Genomic DNA, 24877 nt, shown 5'->3' with positions numbered 1-24877 from the left:
GGTATGCTGACTTTCCCAAGATAGTACAAGTGGTCAAAAAGACTAGTCTGATAGGAAGCCAGGCGCTCTAACTCACAATTCAGAGTTGTCCCCAGCCTGCTCTTCCCTTCTGTCCCTCCCTACCCTAGCACCTCAGTCCCCAGTCCTGTGATTCACTGGTGCCCTGACTTCCAGACTCTCACCATGTCTTCTAAGTCCAGCAGATCCTGCTCACTCTGGAGGAGCCCCAGGAGAGCCTGAAGTAGAAAGTGCTGCAAGTTCCTGTCCAGCATGGTCAGTGGGCTTTGTTCATCCTCTACCTCACCCTGCAGTTGCTCAAAGCCTAAGACTGTGTTGACCATCGCTGTCTCCTTGTCATCTAGAAAAAAACAAGACAGCTAAGTTTGGAATCACACCCCAACTCTCAGACCTTTCATCTCTGGTCCCTGGCTGGGATGCCTTAGGCTCAGCAGGCTGCTGGAGTGGGCCCCTGCTTTATACCCTCTTCAACCCAGGTGGGTGTCCATATTCCTTGCCCTCAGGAATTTTACCCAGTTTATGGGGACCCAGGGAGGAGTCTGGGGCCTCACTCCATCGCCAAAGAAGAGTACCTAGTTAAATGCCCTATTCCCAAACTCAGCCACAGGTGGTTTGAATGATGTTCTGTTTCTTCCTTCTTGTAGAAAAAGGAAGCATAGCTGAAGAGTCACCCAGCACTTCCCAAAGAAAGGACATTTTGTTTAGCGTCTTTACCAATGATTTGTATATAGGCATCAATAATTCCTTTGATACTTCAGTATATCTGTAGCCATATTTCACTGCTTAATCATAATAACTGGCATTTATATAACACTTTGCAAATGCTTAACAAATGTTATCTCCTTTGATCCTCACAACAACCCTGGGAGGCAGCTACTATTATCATCTCTATTTAATTTTTATTTTTTTTAATGATATATTATTTTTTCCAATTACATGTAAAGACAATGTTTAACATTCATTTTTAAATTAGGATTTTGAGTTCCAAATTTTCTCCCTTTCTTCCTCTCCTCCCCCAAGACAGTAAGCAAATTTGATATAGGTTATATATGTGCAATAATGTAAAATACATTTCATATTAGTCATGTTGTGGAAGAAGAAACAGAACAAAGGGAAAAAATCATGAAAAGAATGTTTAAAAGTGAAAATAGTATGCTTTGATCTACATTCAGACGCCATCAATTCTTTCTCTGGAGGTGGATAGCATTTTCCATTATGGGTCTTTTGGAATGGTCTTAGATCACTGTTCAAAATGGTACTATTTAAAAAAAAAATTTATAAGAACACTCGACTACATACATAATAGGCGCATCTTGCTGAAGATATGAGAAGGACTATATCTGCAAATGATATTCTAGAGCTATTCACATATTAACAGGCAACTAATTAATTGAAATTTACAGAGAATATGAGAATCCCACCTTGCTTGTTATATATTGCCTAAAAAAAAGTACTTGATTCAGTTGAGCAAAATGCATTCTTAAAGAATCTCTTATAACAACATTTCTTCTATGCATATATAAAAATTGTACAAGGCAGCTAGGTGGTACAGTGGATAGAGCACCAGCCCTGGAGTCAGGAGGACCTGAGTTCAAATTTGGCTTCAGACACATAACATTTACTAGCTCTGTGTCTCTGGGCAAGTCACTTTACCCCAACTGACTCACTAAAAAAAAAAAAAAAAAAAAGTGAGGTATAGAGAGAGCAAGCAATCATCTCTATTTTATAGATGGCGTAACTGAGGCAGGCTACAATTAAGTGACCTTTCCAGGTTCACAGAGCTAATAAGTCCTTTAGGCCAGGTTGAACTTAGGTCTACTGACTTCAGGTCCAGTGCTCCATCCCCTGTGCCATCTACTTGCCTGATGTGAATATTCATGCCAATGGGGAATCTGAGAACTGACTTACACTCCCTTACCCATGCAACTGTTGTCCCTATCTTCCCAAACATCTCCTATAGATCCACCCTTAGTAGGGTGCAGCCCCTCAGATGCCCATCTGTGGTCACACTCAGTACATAACAAATTCTGGACCTTTCCCAATCCTACATTTCCTGGATGAAGGCTTTTAGGAAACTTTTTACACACAGCTCTTACCTGAGGGGACATCCCCTTTAAAATCTGGACACAAAGGATTCTTTGACATTCTTTGACCTAGAGGAGGTGATGAATAGCCTTCAAGTGCAAGGAGCTCTTTTCTAGGTGATGATATACTTAATGAGAAAGAAGAGAGTCTTTGTAAAGAGCTGGTCTATCCTTTTCTGACACTTCCACCCCTCTCTGGGTTAAACAAAACAAGGTTAATCCCTCTTGCTTAGAACAGCTCTAAAATACTTGAAGACTGCTCTCACATCCTCTGTTCTCTAGGCTAACCATCTCTACTTCCTTCAGCCTGTCCTTCCCCGGCATGGTCTGCAGCCCCTCCCTCTGCTCACCCTTCTCCTCTGGATGTGTTCCCTCTTTGGCTGAGGTGTGAGGTGTTCTGGAAGGCTGGGAACCCTGACCCTCTCTCCATGGTCTCTCATCTTCCCTGTCTTAGAGCTAAGCAGAGCAGCAGATAGAGCCCCAGGCCTGGAGTCAGCAGTCCTGAGTTCAAATACAGCCTCAGCTATCTAGTAGCTGTATGCCCCTGGGCAAGTCACTTAACCTCTGTTTGCCTCAGCTTCCTCCTGTCAAATGGGGATAATAATAGCCCCTCCCTCCCAGGCTTGTTGTCAGGATCAGGTGAGATAGTAATTTCAGAGCACTTTCTCAGCCCAGCATCTGGCAGGTAGCAAACACTATAGAATGTTAGCTGCCATCATACAGAGCCTTCCATAGCACTGTCAGGCCAGTCTTCTTGAGTGCAAACCCTGTCCTGCGCCCCAGGCATGAGGGTCTCATGCAGGTACAGATAATAAGGGCAGGCATGTGCCCAGGCATAGAGGTGCTGCCCAGTCCAGTCTTGTGCAGACTCTACCCATTTCAGGCCCTTTGAACTCTCAACTCTTGCATCATAGACACCTGAACACAGGAAGATTCACTCCCTGGACCCTGGGGAAGCCTCCTGGGCAACCTGAGCTTGTGCCTTGCCTCCACTCTCAGAGGAAGAAAAGGGGAAGGGAGCAGGTTTCATTATGTGCTAGGTACTATACAGATGAGGAGACTGGGTCTCTCAGCAATGTGGCCACAACACACAGCTGGTGTGTATAGGAGAGGTAGGATGTGAACCAAGGTCTCTGCTGATCAGGAGACCAGAGTGGAGCTTCTTCATCTGTAAAAGGAGGGTGCTAACGCCTGCCCATCTCACCCCTTAAGAGCCCAGAGGATTCAAGTGCATTATGAGATTTTCTATCAGACAAATACAAAGTAATATGAAACATGTAAGTTATGGTTGACATCTTCTTTAGACAGATGGAGGAAAGGTACCAGAGAACAACCTGACAAACAGGTAGGGTCCAATATTCCTCTAAGACCTTCATCTTTCTATCACCATCATGAGGGCAGAGTGAATGGAGTGCTGGACAGGGAGACATTGGTCATTAACGACACCTGGACTCTCTATCACACAGGGTAGTTGGGAGGTTCCACTTAGGTAATGTACACACAGTGTTTTATGAACCTTAAAGTAATTTCTCTGTGCATATGAGTTTTTGTTGAGTCACATTTTCAGCTGTGTTTGACTCTTTGTGACCCTGTTAGGGATTTTCTTGACAGAGACACTGGAGTGGTTTGCCATTTCCTTCTCCTGCTCATTTTACAGATGAGGAAACTGAGGTAAACAGGGTTGAGTGACTTGCCCAGGGTCATACAGCTAATAAATGAAGATGGATCTGAAGTCAGGTCTTCCTGACTTCAGACCCAGCACTCTATCCGCTGTACCACCTAGCAACCCATATACATCTATACACATGTATGTAGTATATACCTCTGTGTGTATATATATATATATATATGTATATATGTATATATATACATATATATGTACATGTATATATACATAGATGTATATACATACATCTATGTCTATATGTCTATATAAACACACACATATAGAGAGTGTCTCAAAAGCTATTAAAGCTTTTAACTGCACTAAGACTTTTGAGGGCAGCTCTCCTAACCGTGTTTGCTTCAGTTTCCTCTTCTGTAAGAATGAGCTGGAGAAGGAAATAGCAAACTCCCTTAGTATCTTTGCTGAGAAAACCCCACATGGGGTCATGAAGATTGAACATGATCGAATGACAACAAAAAGGCTTTTTGGGACACCTTGTATGTATTTTAGTTCCAGTGATTTCATTGGTGTTGAGAATGGCCAATGAAGAAACTCCCTTTACCAGTGCAGATCTACAACTCCTTAGCAACTCACAGTCACAGAGATTTGCTTGGGGCACTGTGAAATGAAGTGTTTTGTCCAGTGTCACAAAACCAGTACATGTCTGAGGCTAGACTTGAACACAGTTCTTCTGGATTTGGAGGCCAGCCCTCTAACTACTCCATTTCCTTCCTGGTTCTTATTATCTCCTAAGTTCTATCTCCTCCATCCTACGTAGAGGGAAAGGATACTTAGTTTTCTCTGGGGCTCACCTAAGCAAAACCCTCAACTGAATCAAAACCAGAGAGAGCAGTTTCCCAATTCTAGGAAACTAAGAGTGTCCTAGAGGAGCTGCCTGGACAGTGGTCCCATGGATGGGCTATCAAGGGCTCACTGGGCCCAGGGGCTAGAAAGACAACTAAACCTGTCACTCACCTTTGACTGGGAAGGTTTTCTGGTTCTTGTCTGGAAGTAGAAGAACACCTAGATTAAGAAAAAATGATTAAAAATGATAAAATTCAATGCAGTTGCAGCTATGGAAACAAAGGCATAGGGTTCCATTATTGGAGGAGCTATAAATGAGTGTAACCTTTTTAAAAATTTAAATAGTAATTTCTATTTTCCCCAATTACATATTAATAAAAATTTTGTAGCATTCATTTTCACAACATTTTGAGTTCCAAATTTTTCTCCCTTCCTCCATCCCCTCCCCTCTTCTGAAAATGGTAGGCAGTTTGAAATAATTTATACATGTGCTATCATGTAAAATGTATTTCCGTATTCATCACAGTTGTGGAAAGTGAAACAGATGAAAAGGAAATAAAAGCATGAGAAAGAATAAAGTAAGGGGGGGAAAATATGTTTTGATCTGCATTCAGAGTCCATTAGTTTTTCATCTGGGTGTAGATAGCATTTTCCTTCGTAGGTCCTTTGTACTTGTCTTGGGTCATTGTGTTCCTGAGAAGAGCTGAGTCTATAACCAAAAGGAGGACCTGGACAGCATCTCTCAAGTAATTGTCAAGGAAAACTGCCTTGATATCCTGCAACCAGAGGGCAAAATGGGCATTGAAAGAATCCACCAATCACCTCAGGAAAGAGATCCCAAAATACGAACTCCAAGGAACATTATAGCCAAATTAGAAGACTATCAGGTCAGGGAAAAAATTCTGCAAGTGGCCAGAAAAAAACAATTCAAATATTGGGTAGCCACAATCAAGATTACACAGGACTTAGCAGCTACAACCATAAAGGATCAGAGATCATATTCCAGAAGGCAAAAGAGCTAGGACTACAACCAAGAATCACCTACCTGGTGAAATTAAGTATAATACTTCAAGGGAAAAAAATGATCATGCAATGAAATAGAAAGATTTCAAGCTTTCATAAGGAGAAGACCAGAATTAAACAAAAAATTTGATCTCCGATATCGAGACGCAGCAGAAGCCTAGAAAGTTAAAAAGGGAAGATAAAACAAAGGATTCAATGGAACTGAACTGTTTACATCCCTACATGAGAAGATACTTGTAATTCTTAGAAATTGTACCACTAATAGAACACATCAAAGGAATATACATAGATAGCGGGTATGGGTATAAGGTAAATTTGAGGGAATGAAATAAAAAAATAACTAAGGGGTGATAAAGAGGAGTACAATGGATACAGAAGGAAGGGAGAGGTAGAACTGGGTAAATTATTTCACGGGAAGAGACAGGGAAAACTTATTACAGTGGAAGGAAAGATGGGAGGGTGGGTGATGGGCATCATTTGAATCTTACTGTCATCAGTACTGGCTCAAAGAGGGAATAATATACACAAGCAGTCGAATATAGAAATCTATCTTGCCTGACATGAAAGTAGGAGGGAAGGAGATTAGGTACAGATGGTGGTGGTAGGACTTGCAGAAGAAAGGGCAGATGGAGGAGGTGGTAGACAGAAGCAAAACACTGTCAAGGAGGGAAAGAGTCAAAGTAAAGAGAGGACAAACAGGAGGAAAAATAGAGTGGAGGGAAAGACACAGTTAGTAATTATAATTGTGAATGTGAATGGGATGAACTGTCCCATAAAATGGAAGCAGATACCAGAGTGGATCAAAAGCCAGAATCCTACAATATGTTGTTTCTAAGACAAATACAAAGGACTCAGAAAGGAAAACACTATCCACATCCTGATAAAAAAAACTGATGCACTCTGAATGCAGATAGAAGTGTACTTTTTTCACTTACTTTGTTCTCCAGTGGTCCTGGATAATTAACTTGACACTTGGAAAGCAAGTATACTGCTCTCAGGGATAGTCACTGTCTTCACTGTGTTCAAACGACCCTGACTCTCGCCCTGAGGAGTGAAGGGAAGAGGGAAGGAATTACAGATTTAGAACTGGATGGTTCCTGAGAGGTCAGCTCATCCAACTCTCTCATTCCAGGAAATCCCATCTCAGATGAAGGGACTTGCCCAAGGTCATACAGCTGGAATCTAGACTCCTGTGCTTTGACTCCAAATCCAGTGCTCAGAGAAGGCTAGGCTTACAGCAGGGATCTGAAGATTAGGGAGTGGAGGAGGTGGGGAGCAGAAGTCAGGATGGAGTCTGGGTGGGAGTCAGCCCCCAGTTCTCTGCAATGGGGAGAGAGGGAAGGAGAAGAAATAGTAGGCAGGGACAGAGGCTTTGAGCTACAAACTGGGTTGGGTCTTGTCAGATGCAGATGTGACTGAAGACAACAATCCTCTCTCAGTTATTTGCAGGTGTCCCCTAAGCCATTTCTCCACAGCTTTTCAACCCTAGGCTGCTCACCTCTAATCACTCTGTGTGTGTGTGTGTGTGTGTCTGTGTGTGTGTGTGCTTCCTCATCAGACAGTCCTGGGAAGTCTCATCACATTTAAAGGAGCTTCTTGGAGTCATGAGGAAGGGAATGCAGCAGCTTCCCGACTTAGCCTACTGTATTCCTAACCGCAATTTAAGTTCTCTTAGATTATGTGCTGTTTGATGAATATCCACACCGCTGAGAGCTGACTAAGCACCCATTACCCACAGTAGGACTTGCTATTTTTAATGGATATACACCAGACAGGCAGCAGGAAAGTGACATGGACCTACAGAGGCTCCAGGCCCAGTCCAGGTCTCCAGCTGCCTGCTGGGAGTCTCTGGGGATGTGGGGCTAAGGCTGGAAGGTCACTGGATGCTGGAGCACTCAGACCTTCCTCCCTCCCCACCCCCATCTCTCCAAAGTATGTTCTAACCTGGACACATGAGAGCCCAGGAATGGTGATCTTTCCAAAGCCTTCCCTATTTCTGGACCTCTTCAGAATGGCCTCTTTCTGGGTCTTCACAGCTTCTGTCACAACATACAGGTTCTCTCCCCGTTTCCGAAGCTGCTGAAAGATGGAAGGCTCTGGTGTTTTCAGTTTCCTGTAGGAGAAGAGGAGAGAATGCAGCAGGCAGGGGATTTGGGATTCCCTCCTCCCATCCTTCTCAGTTATGACCTTGCTCGAGGCCATCTCCAGGTAGAGCATGTTTGGATATCATCAGGCTATTGCCTTGGGGGAGTTTATATGGTGTGAATATGTGAATATAATGTGGCATAATATAGGGGTTTGGACTGGGGGGATGGTTTGTGCACATGTTTAGAAGGCCTAAAGCTGTGACTGGTGCCAAAAGGACCCCTGTCTCCTATGAAGTCAAACACATTTTGGAGGGATCTCATTGAGGCAGAGCTATCCAAAGAAGGGCCACCAAGATGACAGTGAGTTTGAAAAAAAAAACAATTAAGTGGGACAGAAACTATTCAAGGGACTGGGGCTGTTTAGCCTGGAGAAGAGAGAGTTTATTGTTTATATTGTTTCCTGTCCCTGCTTCCTTCACTTTACACCATGCTTTATTGAATTCATCATGTTGGTCTTTTTTTTCTTACAGCAGATTCATGTGCTATCATAGTATGTTTAGCTATTTCCCTTATCAATGAACATCCCCTTTGTTTCCAGTTCTTTGCTACCACAATAAGTGTTGCTATAAATATTTTGGCATGCACAGAGTTTTTCTTTATGAAAATAACCTCCATGGGAGTAAATTCCTACCAGTGGAATCTCTGGGTCAAAGGGCATAGACATTTGAGTCATTTTCTTTGCACAATTCCAAACTGCTTTCCAAACAGGTTGTTCTTAATTCACAGATCCACCAATAATGCATTAGTGTACCTGTCTTCCCACAACCTTTCCAACATTGACTATTCATGTCTTTTGTCCTTTTTGCTACTTTGCTGGATATGAGGTAAAGCCTCAGGGTTGTTTTGATATGAATTTTTTCATTACTAGTAATTTGGAGCATTCTTTCACAGTTTTGTTAATAGTTTTGCAATTTTTATAAGAACCATTTGTTCAAATTTTTAGAGGTTGGACTAGTTGTCCTCTCAGGCTTCTTCTGGCTCTGAAATACTAGGGTTCTATCAAATGAAGTTGGGTGGGATAGGGCTTACATGGTTCTATAATGTGGGTGAAAGAATAATGAGGAAAACAAGTTACAAGCAACTCAGAGTTTTTTTGAAATATTTGTAATCCAATGTAGAGATGATAGGTTATAAGCAGGAGGTAGTGATGTTAGCTATAAGACTCTTTTAACTCTTTTTTCCCTGTCAAACAAGGCCTTTTTCGTTTAACTCAAGAGAGCAGTTTTGTCAGATTTGAGATAATGGGAGACTTTGACCACCTAGACTTGAGATGGAAGAGTTAGATAGGGAACCACATGTTGACTGGGGGGCTGTGATTTCCTAGTGCAAAAAATAGAGATGTCAACTAAGGGAAATGTCTTCTGGCATCTGTCTTCTTGGTAATGAGGGTTCATTAGTTAAAGATCTCAACATGAATAGAGGAAGTGATTGAAAGAGAATCACCATCAAGGTGTTTGGTGAAGGGAGGATACAGATCAGATGAAAACAAGCTTTAGAACACCACATAAGGAGTGACTGTCCTTAAGTATTAGTTTAACTGTTAGTACTCCATATGGTAAATTTTTGTGCAGCAAATGTGTTAATATACAAATGAAGTAGGAACTAAACAATGATTCTTTCTCAATATTAAAAATACCAGAAGACATAAAACAAGTTGTAGCTAAATTGAATGGCAGCTGACAAGTTCTGTGGTGGGAAAGCAAATACAAAAGTAGAGTTAGTTTTGAAGATGACAAGAAATGTAATTTCATGGCCACCTGGTCGTTTTGCTTTCCAGTGCTCATGAGGGGCAGAAACAGACTGCTATAAAGATGACTGCAGATTATGCACCAAACTCTGGGTGGAAGATGAAGAAGGGGAGAAATTTTATGAAGAATTTGATATGCTTTCTGCCTTTGGTAGGAGGACAGCTCTAGCAGATATCTGAATAAAAGAAGTTTCCTGTTGATACTATCTCGTGCAAGACTTGTACACTGTTGTTGGAAGCCCTCATCTATTTAACCTGTCTGTCCAGGTGATCTGTAGTAAACTCCCAGGACAAGATTGCTTCCATTTCTCCCTCTGTTCATCTTCAGCTTTACTGATGCTTTTCCCCTTTGGTTTCTGGATTTTCTCAAGTGAATATACAATTCCTTTGCCTCTTTCATCTATTTTGTTCCTTTTGACTAAGGTAGAATCATAACAATAGCTGACCTTTAAACTGTTAGTAATGATAATGATAACTTATGTTTCTAGGGTGCTTTAAGGCTTCCTTGAAAATATGAGAAGGAAATAGTCAAGTTTTCAATGGAGATTTTCAACAATAATCTTCATAGTCACATAAATGACTGAGAGGTTTATCCAATACAAGATTCTCCTGCTATTATTATTTTTTGATAATCAAAAAAAGTACTGACTCAGTTAAGCAAAACTAAGTGTGTTTGGATCCTGCAAGATTGCTTGTCAACTACAACCACTTAAACAGCATTGTTAAAGATATGCTGAGTTCTAAAAACTGCTGGGACGACTGGAAGGCAGTGTAGAAGACAGCAGGCTTAGAACAGCACCTCACAACACAGCCTGGAGAAGAGGGCAATAAGGGGGAACTCAACTAAGGTCTGTGAGTTTATTCGGAATAGGGAGTTGAAGGGATTTCTTCCTCCATGGTCCTTCTCTAGTCCTTTATCATGACCTGAAAACTGTGGTCAATCCAGCCAAGATGGAAAGGCTTTATAGGCTGAATGAGAGAATCCACATCAATTGTAATAAGAGATGCAAACAGGAGTAAATGGAAGAGAAAGCGTATGGGGGGGGCATGGAGAGCATGAGATGGGGAATGTGGCTGTAAGGACAAAGGAACATTGTACAACATTATTGAGGGAGTATATGGCCCTAGAGCAAAGACAGCCTGGGATTGCATCATCCTCTTCATCATCATGAACACCTTTACTGAGCACTGTGTATAGGGAACCTCAGAGGTGGCTCTTGGATATTTCTTTTTCTTTTCTTTCTTTTCTTGTCTTTTTTTTGCTAGGCAATGGGGTTGAGTGACTTGGCCAGGGTCATACAGCTAGTAAGTGTTACGTGTCTGAGGTCACATTTGAACTCAGGTCTTCCTGAATCCAGGGCCAGTGCTCTATCCACTGCGCCACCTAGCCGCCCCTGGATCGTGGATATTTCTGATTCTGGTCCTAGAGAAATGGTCACATAGAATGAGGCCTTTGGTGGACTTCCTGCCTCCCCAGTCAGCCCCATTCCCACACACTAGCCACCTCTCCTAGGACCCATACCTGCTCTCAAGTGGCTGTCACCGGCAGTCCCTGCAAGTCTTTCACATTAGCCAGCAATAATCAGAGCCACCATTTCTCTGACGCTTAAGGATTTCAAAAGGCTTTCCTCACAACAAGCCCCATTTTATAAATGGAGAAAGTGAGGGTCACTCATTGATCCTTGACCGTAGGCATGTCTCTTTAGTCCAATGACTCTGAGTTTCCTCCTCTGTCAAATGAAGATTAGAACAGATGTCCCTTTCAGGGCAGCTAGGTGGCACCTTGGACAGCCTGCTGGGCCTACAGTCAGAAAGTCCCACATTCAAATGTGGCCTCAGGTACCTACTAGCTGTGTGACCCTGGGCCAGTCCCTTAATCCTATTCACCTCTCTTTCCTCACCTATAAAATGAGCTAGAGAAGGAATTAGGAAACCATTCTAGAATCTCTGCCAAGAAACCTCAAATGGGCTTTCGAAGAATTGGACACGTCTGAAACAAGTGAACAACAACCACAGTCCCTTTCATCTTTAAATCTTTTGCTATGCTAGATGCTGTGTTGAATGATATACCCACTAGTTAGTAAGTAACAGGACTTCTAGTCCAGACTGCATTGAAGAGGAAGGACATATAGATAGCCTATTAGCTAAGCAGTTCACTCAGGAAAGCAGGTGCATCACCCAGAACCCACCAGCAATCATCAGGCAGCTTCCTGATTGGCTGAAAAAGGGTTTGGAATTACAAAACAGAAGAATGAGCTCAGGCCAGAATACCTGGTGGGCCAATCACAAATCAGTGTAATGAGGATGTTTCAGTGGGGAAACTGCCTTTCTGCCATCCCAGGCTCACTTTCAGTTCACATGAATATGTCCTGATTGTTGCCTAGATTTTGAAATTGTTCCCCTCCCTATGGCATCCTATAGAATTAGCTAATGACATTTGTTCTCCATCTTTCATACGAAGGGGAGAGGAAATCAAAAGTATGATTACGGTGCAGCTAAATGGTGCAGTAGATAGAGTACAGGCCCTGGAGTCAGGAGGACAGGAGTTCATATCTGGCCTCAGACACATAACACTGCCAGCTGTGTGACTCTGGGCAAGTCACTTAACTCCCCCCCAAAAAAGTGTCACCAAAAGCTTTCTACCTACACTCAAAACAGAACAAGTCATTCTAGCACCCGTGGCAGCGGACAACGTGCTAGCTTCAGAAGCAACTCCTTTCAGCCTCAATTTACTCGTCTGTAAAATGAAGGGTAAGACACTAGGTGACTCCTCAATTCCCTTCCTACTCTAAATCTTGGGTCCTATAATCAGCCCAAAAGGTCACAAAGACAAAATACTTTCCTCCACAGTGTGCCACTGCTGAAAAACATTGCACATTCCTCTTTCAATCATTTAGCCGCCCAAGGGGACAATACTTTTTTTTTTTGGTTAGGTGGTCAGGGTTAAGTGACTTGCCCCGGGTCACACAGCTAGTAAGCGTCAAGTGTCTGAGGCCACATTTGAACTCAGGTCCTGCTGACTCTGAAGCAGGAGCTCTTATCCACTATGTTACCTAGCGGCCCTGGGAGTAATACTTTTTAAATGACGGTAATGAGGAGCCAGGAGAGGGCAGCAGCGTCTAGGGTTTCAGCTCCTTAGCTAGCTTGAAATAAAGAAACTGATAAACTACTTAGACAAGCTGCTTACCCGTGGTCTAAATCCAGGGCCCTTCCCCCTGCATTGTGTCTCTGACGCTTACAGATCATCTCCACCCAGATGTCCTGCTGATGCCTCGAGCTCAACCAGCCCCAAACTGAGCTCATGCCACTGCAAACCAGATCCTGTTCCTGATTTTACTATTCCTGTCTGTAACAACTCTGTTCACACAGTCTTCTGTGTTGATAATCTGGGAATTATTGCTGCCTTTCCACTCTCTCTCATGTCTCACATCTAACCAGTGATTCCATCACCTTTTACATCTGTCCCCTCCTCTCAATACCCACTGCTTCCACCCTATTACAGCCCCAAATTACCACCTGCAGGAACTAACCCAATTGCCTCCAGATAAGCCATGCTGCCTCCTCCATCCTCTCCCTCCTTTACTCTGGTCTTCATATTGCTGCCAGACTCATCCTCCTCATCTGTCAATCTGGTCATGTCATTACTCTGCTCAAGAGTCTTCAGTGACTCCCTATTGCCTACTAAATACAGTTCAGACTCCTCTGTCTGACGTTTCAAGACCTTCCTTCAATCTGAGGCCCACGTACCTTTCCTACCTTATTTCATAGGACTCCTCAGTCTTTCCATTCCATTCAGATAGGACTGTTTGAAACTGCCCTCAAAAAGGCAAATCGAAACAACCCTGAGGTTTTACCTTACAACCAGAAAACTGGCCAAGATTAGAAATAATAGACGTGAGCAGTGTTAGAATGGCTATGGAGAGAGGCACACTAATACACTGGAGATGGAGCCATGAATTGGTTCAATCTTTCTGGAAAACAATTTGGAATGATGCTACAATGTTCACATCTTTGACCTGGAGGTCCCACTGCTAGGCATGTGTGCCCCAAGGAGGTTAAGACAGGTAGTCTTATTCATACTGGCACCTTTTATGGTAGTCAAGAACTGGAAACTAAGTAGATGCCAAAAAAAAAAAACCCCAAAACCTGTGGCACCTGAATGTATGAGTAGGAGAAATAAAGAATTTGAAGAATTCAGAGAAACATGGGAAGACTTCTATGAACTGACGCAAAATGAAGTAAACACCAGCAGGAAAAGAATATACACAGTGGCTACAATGGTGTAAATGGGAAGATCAAAACCAAAACTTAATGCTGAATAATTATAATGACAGAGCTTGTCCTTGAGGAATAAAAGGTGAGAAAATGAACCTTCCTCCCTTTCCTGCAGAGGTGGAGGACTATGGGTGTGGAGTATTGTATATGCAGCCAGACTCAGCTGCCATGTTGGCTAGTTTTGCTGACCCATTTTCTCCCTTTATTTTGTGTTTTTTGTCACAAGCAATGGATTACTAGCTGGGAAAGACATTAAGGTGTGGAGGTGCTATATAAACAAATGATATCAATATATATTTTAAAACCACTGCCCCTTGAACATGCCTTCTTTGCTCTTGTTGAAATGTTTGAAATGTTTTCCCTTACTCTCTTAACCTGTTAAATTCCTACCCATCAATTAAAGTTAAACTCAAATGCTCCTTCCTGCAGTAAACCTTCCCACATCACCTGATGGGAAGAACCTTCTTCCTTGGACCTCACTTTGTACCTTCCTAGTACACTTAGATAATATTGTGAATTGTTGTTTAAGTGGATTATTCTCATCCCCCACTAGACTGTGAGCTCTGTGAGGCTAGGGAGAGGGTGTTATCCAGGCCTCAGACAGTACAAGACTTAACCACTACCCAAAGAAAACTCTGACTCTCTATTTCTCTCTGGTGGCCCCTGGGTCACTTTGCTTTGCTCCTCCACCTTCCCCCACCCCAAAGAGAAGTCACTGGAGCTCTCAGATCTTGTCTTGTCCATTCCTCTCACCTTTCCTTCTGTAGGCTGTCCCAGATGTTAGGGGATACGGTGAGAGTCTTTACCTCAAGGACGGTTTTGTTTGACACTGAGGTCTTTCCTGAAATCTTCCCCTGCACAGAGGCAGTCACTGCCAAACTGCCAGACACCAGCCCATCCACCTCATCATTAAAGTGGAATGGTCCATGCTGGGTCACTTCTGGAGAGAGAGAGGACAGCTAAATGAGCATTAAATGTGGTTGTGCAGCAGGGGCCACCACGGGATGAGGTAAAGGCATCTGGGACCCCAACCTTATGTTTACCTCCCATGTCACAATAATTCACAGTTCTATAACACTTTAAGATGTAACAAATGTTTTCTGCACAACCAACGTGTGAAATGGGGCATACAAATATTATCATTCCCATTTTACAGATGAGGAAACAGAGTCTCAAAGCAGGTAAGTGACTTATCCCCAGTCACACATCTAGTAAGTGGCAGGGCTCAAACCCAAGTCTCTGGCTTGTTCCATGGCTGTGTATTGCCTCCCCAATTCACCCCCACCTCTGTTTAGGGTGGCTGGACAGAAATCTTTGGATATCACTGATACAGGACAGCATGTGCCCACACAGTCAGTCCTAGGAAAGCTGTGTATTCTGGCCAAGCCCGGCGGGCCCATTTCCCCTTCAAAATCGATCTTAGTAGTCTTACTCTCGCCCCTCTCACCTACTTGTGCTGGCCACCCCCCTACCTCCCCAGGGGATTGTACCTGGTTCTGGGGAGCTGGGATCCAGAATGTCCTTGAGAGTCAAATTGAGGCAAACATACTGTGATCTCCAAAATAAGGAGCTCCTGGCCTTCTTCCAGACCAGGCAGTAGGGACTGAAGCGGGTGGAGCTCTTCAGGCTGTCCACAGGGATCAGTTCCCCATTTTTGCTCAGCTCTCGAACCACATTTTTGGCAGCCCACTCAAATGAAGAGGCCATGGCTCTTAGGAAGGGTGAGAGAGAAGAGGGGACAGAAGCTACTTAGTCTCTCTGACTCTTCTCTCCTGAAGGGATGGAGTAGTTAGATTAATGCCTTGCAGGTAAGCCATCAGACAGCCAGTCAGTCCAAAAACATTTATTATGTACCTACTAAGTGCCAGGCACTGTGCTAAGCACTAGGCATAAAAAAAAAAGACAAAAAGATACCCCTTGTTTTTGAAGATTTCACAACCTAATGGGAGAGATAACGTGCAAACAACTATGTGCTATATATATATATGTGCATATATATACACACACACATACGTATACATATACACATGATAAATTGGAAATAATCAACAGAGGGAAGAGCAATTAGGGAATTTTCTCTGGGACTTGAGACCTGAGAATCCAAGATGGCTAGAGGAGGAGGGAGAACCTTCCAGGAACAGAGGACAACCAGAGGAAATGTCCTGAGCCATCAGAGAGTACAGGGCAGGGAGTAAGATACGAGAAAATGAGAAAAATAGAAGGGGGCTACATTAGGAAGGGCTTTAAATACCAAGCAGAGCGTTTAGTATTTGATTCTGGAAGTGTTAAGGAGCCACTGGAGTTTACGGAGTAGTGGGGTAATGTGGCCGGATTTGCACTATACAAATCTTAGCTATCATCATCATCATCATCATCATCATCAATTATCTCTTCTTCCTCAGATAAATCTGGAAAAACCTTTCTGGAGCTATTGCCTCTACTTTACCTTCCACTACTTAAACCCTTGCAATCCAGCGTTTGTCCTCATTCTAAACTGAAACTTCCCTCTTTAAGGATACCAACAGTCATTTAATTTGCTGACTCTGATGACTTTCTCAGTTCTCATCCTTCTTGACCACTCTGCAGTCACCCCTCCTTCAGTTTTCATGGCACTGCAAGGGACTGAGAAGCAGCTAACATTTGTGTAGCTCTTCCTATGTGACAGGCACTGTGCTAAGTGCTTTAGAATTACTATGGATCCTCACAGCAACTCTGGGAGGTAAGTGCTCTTATTATCCCCATTTGATAGAAGATAAAACTGAGGAAGGCAGAGGCTCAAGGTCACACAGCCAATAAGTATCTGAGGTCTGATTTGAACTCAGGACTTCCTAATTTCAGGTCCAACATTCTATCCACTGTGCCACATCACTGCCTATAGAGGAGAAAGGTTCAAGGCAAAAGTTCTTAACATTTTTTGTGTCAGGGACACCTCTGGCAGTCTGGTGAAGTTTTCAGACCCCTTACCAGAATAACATGTTTAAATACATAAAATAAAATACCTAAGATTACAAAGGAAGCCAAATATAATTGAAAATATAGATCTAACTTTTTTTCCCTATTGAATTTCACAGACCCCCTGAAATCTATCTATACATGCCATGTTAAGAACCTTTGGCTTAAAAGGGTACTTCAGAGTCAAGTAGAGTTTTTTAAAGGAAGGATAAGATATGAATACACTTATAGAGAGCTGTGAAGGAGCCAGCTGATAAGGAGAAAATGATGATGAAAGAAGCAAGCAACGGGCAAGAAAGGGAGAGAAAGGAAGGCAGATGAATGGCATTGTCATGGAAAAGAAACATGTAAAGTCAGAGACTGCGACAAATCCCTGAGGAACTGAGATCCCTGTACTATAAAGTCTGAGGCTGTGAAGAGAAACTGAAATTTCTTGATTATGACTCTCTTGGGGGATGAAATGAGTGACACACTTGGGGTACCCCAGAACTAGTGCAGATTAAAATGTCTGCATCCTAACCCAAGTCTTAACAGCAATAGATTTTACTTTAGAGAGGTTCCATCTTGGACTCTGTTTTAGGGGCCCTAATTCTTAAATACCACATGATCTTTAGGGCAGCAGGGTGGGTTCAGGCAGCATGACCCCCTTGGATGTTATTGCCAGGGAGGTAAAACCAGGGGAATTCTGGTGGCCCCCAAGAGACAAGTTTTGAGGAAGAGGCTAAGAATAACTCCACCATCGTCTTCCTGTTTGAGGTCAAGGGCTGGTCTGGGAAAGGGAGCCCAGCCCCATGCTAGAATGAATAACAGGGCTGGAGAAAGAATGGGCATAGTCGAGCCTCAGGAAACAGTTCTCCCAAGTCCTAGAGTCAAAGTCAGAGTTGGGGAAACTGATAGCACTGCCTGTCTTCTTTCAGAATAGACTGTGCTAGGGAATCCCACCAGCTTACCTATCCAGCCTTTTTAGATCTCTTGACATACCTAAAGGGAACCAGGAAGGGAGAAGGGAAGATATCAGCCTCTGGACTCTGGCTCACTCGTTAACGCTCCGGGAGGGGTTTGCAGGCTACAGGCACCTAGCTGGTTCTTTCCCAGGTTTTTTTCTAAGGGACCTTCCCTTCAGCCCCCCCTAATCCCCGCCTTGCGCCCTGCAGCTGCTTATCTTGGCAGCCTTGTCCTATCTGGGGGTGCAGGAATGTGTACGGGGTGCGGTAGCAGTATGGGGTGGGGCGGAAGTCTCTCCTTCCGTAAGGGCTGAGCTTTGTTTCAAAGAGATTTTGGGAGCTGCTCTCCACCTCCACCAAAACTAAAACTACTTGGCTTTTTCCCTCATCATGCTCCTTTTTCTTGCCCCATTTCTAGAAAGAAGGACATCAGAAGTCAATGTGAGAACTGCAGTTGTCTGTCTTCCGCCCAGCCTGACATCAGGGGGACGACAGAGGGTTGTTAACAGGACTTGTACTGAGGCAGTCTCTAACCCGAGAATGCTCCCAGCGGCACAAAGCTAAGAGATTAGAGCGCCATTAATCAAGTAGTTTAATTAATCAGTTTCAGAGTGAAGTGTATTCTCATAGCTGAAGTAAAAACACAGGTTATATGCTTAAATCACAAGTGGGGAAGATGAGGGGAAGGTGGATTAAAAACAAATTGATTAGGCGATACCCACAAATGCCACAATGCAACAATTCTGGAGTCAAGTCTTTGAGGGTTGTGACCACCTCCCCTACGTACATAACCAGAATTCTGCTACAGGAACAGGTTCTACAATTTTTGATTCGATTCACTTAAGGGCCAGTGACTATGAGTTATCAATTTTGATGAATCAGTTTAAGCTGCATTGTGAGCTCTGACTCCTGAGCCAAAGAGGCAGCTCTGGAGAAATCTAAATTATCAGTATATTCATTACACTTGTCATATGATTAATATGAAAATTCTAATTCCTTTCTCAGGGTCAATAGGGAGAGTCAGTGTTCTGGCAGTCAAAACCACCCACTTACTCCACTCCACCCCCTCCCTTTCCTCTTGTTTCTTTTCCCTCACTCCTCCCCACCAAGTTCTACATTTGGCAAAGTAGGGATATATCAAGGAGAGAGAATCCTTCACTCATTATTTATTTCTTGAACACCTGCTGCATAGAAAAGCTTGTGCTGGATACTTTTCATCCAGGATGTCAACGTGAGGAAATCCTTGCAAACAGTATGGATAGAAGCACATGCAGCTGAGCCTGAGCTTTCCAACCTCATTAGCAAATCAAAGTTGAATTTCCTCTTGTTATTCATTCTGCTTCCTCTAGACCCTAGCCAAACCAAACTACCTTCTGTCCTCCAAACATAGCCTGATGTTCTCCCCTACAGAATTCAACAAACATCAGTTTGGTGCCTACCAAATCACTGTTGGATGTGGGACACAGAGCCAGGTTCTGGGGGAGATACAGAAGACTTGCCCTCTCCTGTAGGTGTGGTGGGGAAGCTAGAAGTCCAGGTTGCTATAGTGCACAGGGTTACATGAGAAGGACAAAAGAAAGGACCAGGGAAGTTCAGGAGCCAGGAGAAGGTCACTAGCTAAACTGAGACACTGAGGAGAGGATATTGGAGTGGGACTTTAAATTTGAGTTTACCCTATAAAAATGGAGAGAGAAGACACTGTGTGAGCAGAAGAAGGAAGGCATAGAAGCAGGAGAGGTCCTGTGTTTTAGGAAGTTGTAGAAAGAAAAGGGAGAGACAATTTGTTGAAGAATGTATCACAATCATAGAATCCCAGCGTTGGAAGGGATGTCAGATCTGCTGACAGCTAGGAGCCCCTTCACAACGTGCTAGACAAATGGCTGCCTCTGGAGCCTGGATGGCCTTTTGGCTTACTTGTTCTCACAGCCTCTTCTAACATTGAGATATTGTTGGTTTTTCCATCTCAAAGTTTTTCTTGCAATAGGAATTAGTAAGTCAGTAAATAAGCATCTATTAAGTGCCTACTGTAAATACCAGGTACTGTGCTAAGTGTTGAAGTTTCATGGTGTTTTCTGGCAGCTGTCTCAAAGAATTCAGTCAGACCACCCTAATCCAAGTACAGGCATTTGTTGAGAATTGATGCCCCTCAAAAGTGGGTTAGGTTCCAAAAGGAACCAACAGCACAGTGTGATGACGAAGGCAAATCTATAGCATGATGATGTTGATTACTCAACAGAAATTATGAATATTAAAAAGGCAGGAGGGGTTTGTTAAGGGATTAGGTAATAGGGGAGAAGTCCCTTCCATGGTTTGGTGGTCAAACATCCTGCTCGTGCTGCTTTCTGATTGGCTAGCTATTGTGGTCCTGTCTGGTCGAGATGGATAGTTAGGTATTGTGGTCCTGCCTTGGGCTCAGTGGATGACGTGATTCTGGTTGAGTACAAGGACACACCTGTTCAAATACATGAATTGGATCTGAGGGCAGTGGCTATCTTGAATCTGGGGGCCTGAGGTGTGGTTAAAGCCAGATTGTATGGTTAAATCAGGGCACACCTGCTGTTTCATGGGGCCCAGAAGGAAGTTAGAATGTTGGGGCTGGGGCCAGCTCTGTTAGGATTCCATCACTAAGCACTGGTGTGCAGGCTTTTGGCTCAAAGGAGGATCAAATGAGCAGTAGCTCTCAACCATCTGTAGAATTAAGCCTTCCTGAGTCCAGGGAACATTTCACACCTTGACCAGCCCAACCACACACTCCATTTATTCCCCATATTCTCTGGAAGCACCTTTTTACTCTCATCTCTCTTAGGAAATGATCCTTTCTTAGACTCTCTCCCAGCTTAGAATTTCTGAACGTTCTAGCTTTTCATATGTATAGAACAATGTCACAACTTTCAATTACACTAAGACAAGGGTCATTTTATCATATGGCTATGACCAGAGGGTAACACTTGGGGTTGGGAGGAGTTAGAAGACCTAGGTTTGAGTCCTGTCTCTGTTACTTGCTACCTGGAATATTCCTAGAACATGTTATCAAAGGGATGGTTAGTGAATATCTAGAAAAGGAAGCGATGAGCACAAAGAGCCAGGCTGGCTACATGAGAAACAGCTCATGCCAGACTTACTTCATTTTCTTTTTGAACAGGGTGACTAGGCTGGTAGATCAGAGAATGGTGTAGTATATACTTCATCTAGGCATTGTGGAAGCAGTCAGTCAGTCAGTCAGTCAATCAACAGGCATGTATAGTGCTTACCGTTGTGCCAAGCACATTTGACAAAGTCTCCCCTGTGTTCTTTAAGGACCAGAAGGGGCGATATGTTCTAGTTGTTGTTTACTGTTGTTCAGTCATTTCAGTCTTGTCTGATGCCTCGTGACCCTATTTGGGATTTTCTTGGCAAAAAATACTGGAGTGGTTGGTCATTTTCTTCTCCAACTCATTTTACAGACAAGGGTTAAGTGACTTGGCTAGGGTCACACTGCTAGTAACTGTGTGAAGCCAGCTTTGAACTCAAGGAGATGAGTCTTCCTGACTCCAGGCCTGGCACCCCATCCACTACACACTACCTGGCTGCCCAGATGTACCCTAGCAAGAGGACAGTTAGGGGGATTCACAACTGGACTCAATGCCGGACCCAAAGAGGATCTGGTGAAAGTATCTTTAGTGGAAAGTGCCAGGGATTTGGGCTTGGCCCTGTGCTGTTTAAACACTTTTGAATAACGACTTGGTTAAAGGGTAGGTAGCATCTGTTTTCAGCTGGCAGTTGATAGAAAGCTGGGGACGGAATGAGTAAAGAGCAAACGTATGGGGTGACAGTCAGGTTCTAAGAAGATCTTGCCAGATTAGAGTTCTTGTCTCCATTGGATGGTGAGCTCCTGGAGAGCTGGGACTGTCTTTTGCCTTTCTTTGTATCTTCAGAGGCTTAGCACCAGTGTCTAGTACACAGTAAGCACTTAATAAATTTGGATTGGCTGATGGAATCTAGAAAGATGACATTGAAGACAAATGTAACATATGGCCCTTGAATTCTGAAAATCGGTTTCACAAATACCTGACAGAGAAGCTGAGGCTGGAAGGAATTTCACTTGCAAAAAACTTGGGATTTTAGTGGTCTGAAACCTCAACATCCACCGACATAGAAACAACAACGACGACGACAACAACAACAAGCTGTCGGGCTGCTTTAGGAGGGGTGGGGTCCTCCTGGCTGGAGGGCTTCAAGCAGAGGCTCAGCGATCACTTGCCTGGTCTGTTGTTGACGTTGTATGTAGAAGGATTAACGTCCCTTCCAGCCGACATGCTGTAAATCTGTTCTTTTTCTGACTTGCTATTATTTCCATTGCATTTACTGTCAAAGCTTTTACTGTCCAGAGTAAGTCATCATGCTGAAGTCTTTGGAAATTCCCTTTTGCAGCCAGCTGTTCATATAAGTCTTTTCAGGTCTTTCTGAAATCATCTTGTGCTAAATATTTTATAAATATCATCTCATTTAATCCTCACAAGAAACCCTGGGAGATAGATGCTATTATTATCCCCTTTTGACGAGTGAGGAAATCCAGGCAGGCAGAAGTCAAGTGACTTGTCTAGGGTCACACAGCTGGTATGTGCCTGAGGTCAGATTTGAGCTCCAGACCTCCTGACTTCAGGTCCAGTGTGCTAGCCACGGAGCCACCAGCTACCATTCCTTTTAGAAGCAGCCCATGACACTTTTTGGGATTGTTCTGATGGTTAGGAAGTCTTGTCTTCTTTTTTCTTTACATCAAACCTAGATCTGATTCTGCAGCTTTCACCAAACTGGTCCTGTCTTCTGGGGCTGGGCAGAACATGTTTCATCTCTCCTCCCCCTGAGAGCCCTTCAAATATTTCAAGACAGTCATTGAATCCCTTCCCTCCAGGTCCTTTAACTAGTCCTAGCACACGGCCACTCCAGGCTCCTTCTCATCCTGGACGTCTTTCAACTTGTCAATACTGCCATGCTCCAAGGAGTTTCTACAATTCAGTAAACGGATGTCAAGAGCTACTGTGGCCCACAAAATCATCATCGTGGTGATGACCTTTCTGAATTGTGCTACAATAACTACATTATTATTAGCATTTAAAGGCTTGCAAAAGACTCTTACAAATACTGTCTCACTTGATCTTAGCGACAGCCCTGGGAGGTATGGGCTATTATCATCCCCATTTTAGAGAGGAGAACACTGAGGCAAACCGAGATGAAGTGACTTGCCCAGGGCCACCCAGAGCTAGTAGGTATCTGAGGCAGGATTTAAACTCAGGCCTTCCAAGGTCAGCACTCTGTTTACTCCACCACCAATCCAGGCTGGTCTTTGGTGTGGAAAAAGACACATAATCTGTCACAGAGCCTCTATGTGCCAGTGTCTTTAAAATGCAGCTCCCAGAACTGAACACAATACTCCAGATGGGTTCTGGAAATTTAAGTGATCTCTAAGACTCATCTTCCTGAGTTCAAATGCTATATGACCCTGGGCAAGTCCCTTAACCTTGTTTGCCTTGGTTTCCTCTTCTGTCAAATGAGCTGGAGAAGGAAATGGCACACCACTGTAGTATCTTTGCCAAGAAAACCCCAAATGGGGTCATGAAGAGTCAGACATGACTGAAACAACTGAACAACAACAACAAAGGTTCCTTTGAGTTCAAAATCTATGATCCTATCACCTCTTTTACTTTATAGAAGTAGTAGGACTCAAAGAAGAAAAATACCTTGCCCCAGGTCACATAACAAGTGAGTGGTAGAGCTCTCCTGCCTTCCACTCCCATGTTCTCTCCATCAAATCTTGTTACAGATGTCTTCTCTGTCCCAGGTTCCATGCTCACCCAAGGCCACAACCTGACTACTTTCCTTTATAACATCCCTCTCTGTCTCCTCCTCTCCCACAGGATTTTTTTCTTTTCTTTAAAAAAAATTTCCCCCGTTATATTCCTTGTTCTTTCTCCCCTCCCAGAGTGCCATTCTCTTATAATTAAGTAAGAAGAAAAGAAGGGGAAAAAGTTCAACAACACTAAAGAACCTATTTTTTAAAAAGCGAAGTCATTTGTAATATCCCACCCCACATAGGCCCTCAAAAGAATGAGGGGAGTTATCTTCTCATATCTCTTCTTTGGAGCCAATAGAATTCACTTAGGCTTGGAGATTTGACATCATCCAAGGCAGCTAGGTGGCCTCTATCCCTTCATTTAGGTTTCAATTCCCAATTCACTGGTGCTTTTTTCCCCTTTAGTCCTTCCTAGTCTGCCAATCATTTCCTTGGTGGAGAATTCTGATGCAGAATAAGAGTTAGGTGGTTCTTCCCTCTCTCTACCATATGTTATCATTTTTCCATTTGAACAGTTGATTTGTCTCTTCTTTAATCTTTCTTTTGCCCCTAACCCAGCTCTAAAAAAAGCCCCTTTGTCGTCCTTGGCATTTTGCACCAACTTTACTTCTGCTAGCACTAACCATATCACCTCCATATACACATCCTCGATTACCTGCCTTCTTTCCCATCTTCTGCACATATTCTAAGCAATCCAAAATCTCATCGTCTATCTTCTTGTAACCACACTTGCAGCCCATCCACACCTTCTTATTTCCTGTGAGTCTTTTTAAAATGTGTTTGTCAGCAAGCATTATCAGTGCTGAGTAAAACAAGTTTAAGGAAAGGGTGGCAAGATAACCAACTTAGTAGTCATTCCAAGGACATTCGAGGATGAAAATAAAAGAAATATAAATGGAAGAAAAATGAAAAAGATATGCAAAAATAATTTTAACAAATAGTTTCCTTCATCAAGGACAATGAACCGCCACTTTTGACCCAAACACTGAAATCCTGGAGGAGCTTGTAAAACAATTGGAAGTGGCAGTAAAGATAGCAAGACATTCAGATTGTTTATAGTTTATAGAGGATATCTGTGCTCGAAGCAGGAGAATTGTGAGGGCGTTGAGAGACAAGTTATCTGGTTGTTTGTTTGTTTTGATACAAGTTATCTGAAGGAAGAGAAGATACTAAAATCATGCAGGGTTGGGGTGGGGAATCTGAGTCCTTACTAAGTTAACAGTTAGGCTTTGTAATCTCAGCCACTAACAAGGGAGTCAGGAGACAGGGACATGAGAGAGATCTTAGAAACCTCTTGTCTGTCCTTAAACTGGGCAGCCTTGTGGCGAAAAGTGCCTGGGAGAAGTCAAGTCTTGAGCCAAATAAGAAGGAAATTGTGTAGGTGCAT

The 24877-nt window shown here is 43.2% G+C and overlaps 1 protein-coding gene across 1 annotated transcript; it reads right to left on the bottom strand.

Annotated features, from left to right (window-relative positions):
• Positions 1-269: 269 nt before the first annotated feature.
• LOC110214181 (gasdermin-D-like) lies at positions 270-15522 on the bottom strand. The gene is given in 7 exon segments (XM_078153807.1): positions 270-358; positions 4744-4791; positions 6531-6567; positions 6570-6639; positions 7540-7708; positions 14518-14704; positions 15255-15522. Coding segments are annotated over 7 exon segments (732 nt in total). The 5' UTR covers positions 15472-15522; the 3' UTR covers positions 270-354.
• Between the last annotated feature and the right edge of the window lie 9355 nt (positions 15523-24877).

The sequence above is a fragment of the Phascolarctos cinereus genome, unplaced genomic scaffold (assembly GCF_003287225.1).
Source record: "Phascolarctos cinereus isolate Bilbo 61053 unplaced genomic scaffold, phaCin_HiC Scaffold_4;HRSCAF=312, whole genome shotgun sequence".
Lineage (NCBI taxonomy): Eukaryota > Metazoa > Chordata > Mammalia > Diprotodontia > Phascolarctidae > Phascolarctos > Phascolarctos cinereus.
This window is presented reverse-complemented; position numbering and strand designations above follow the sequence as displayed.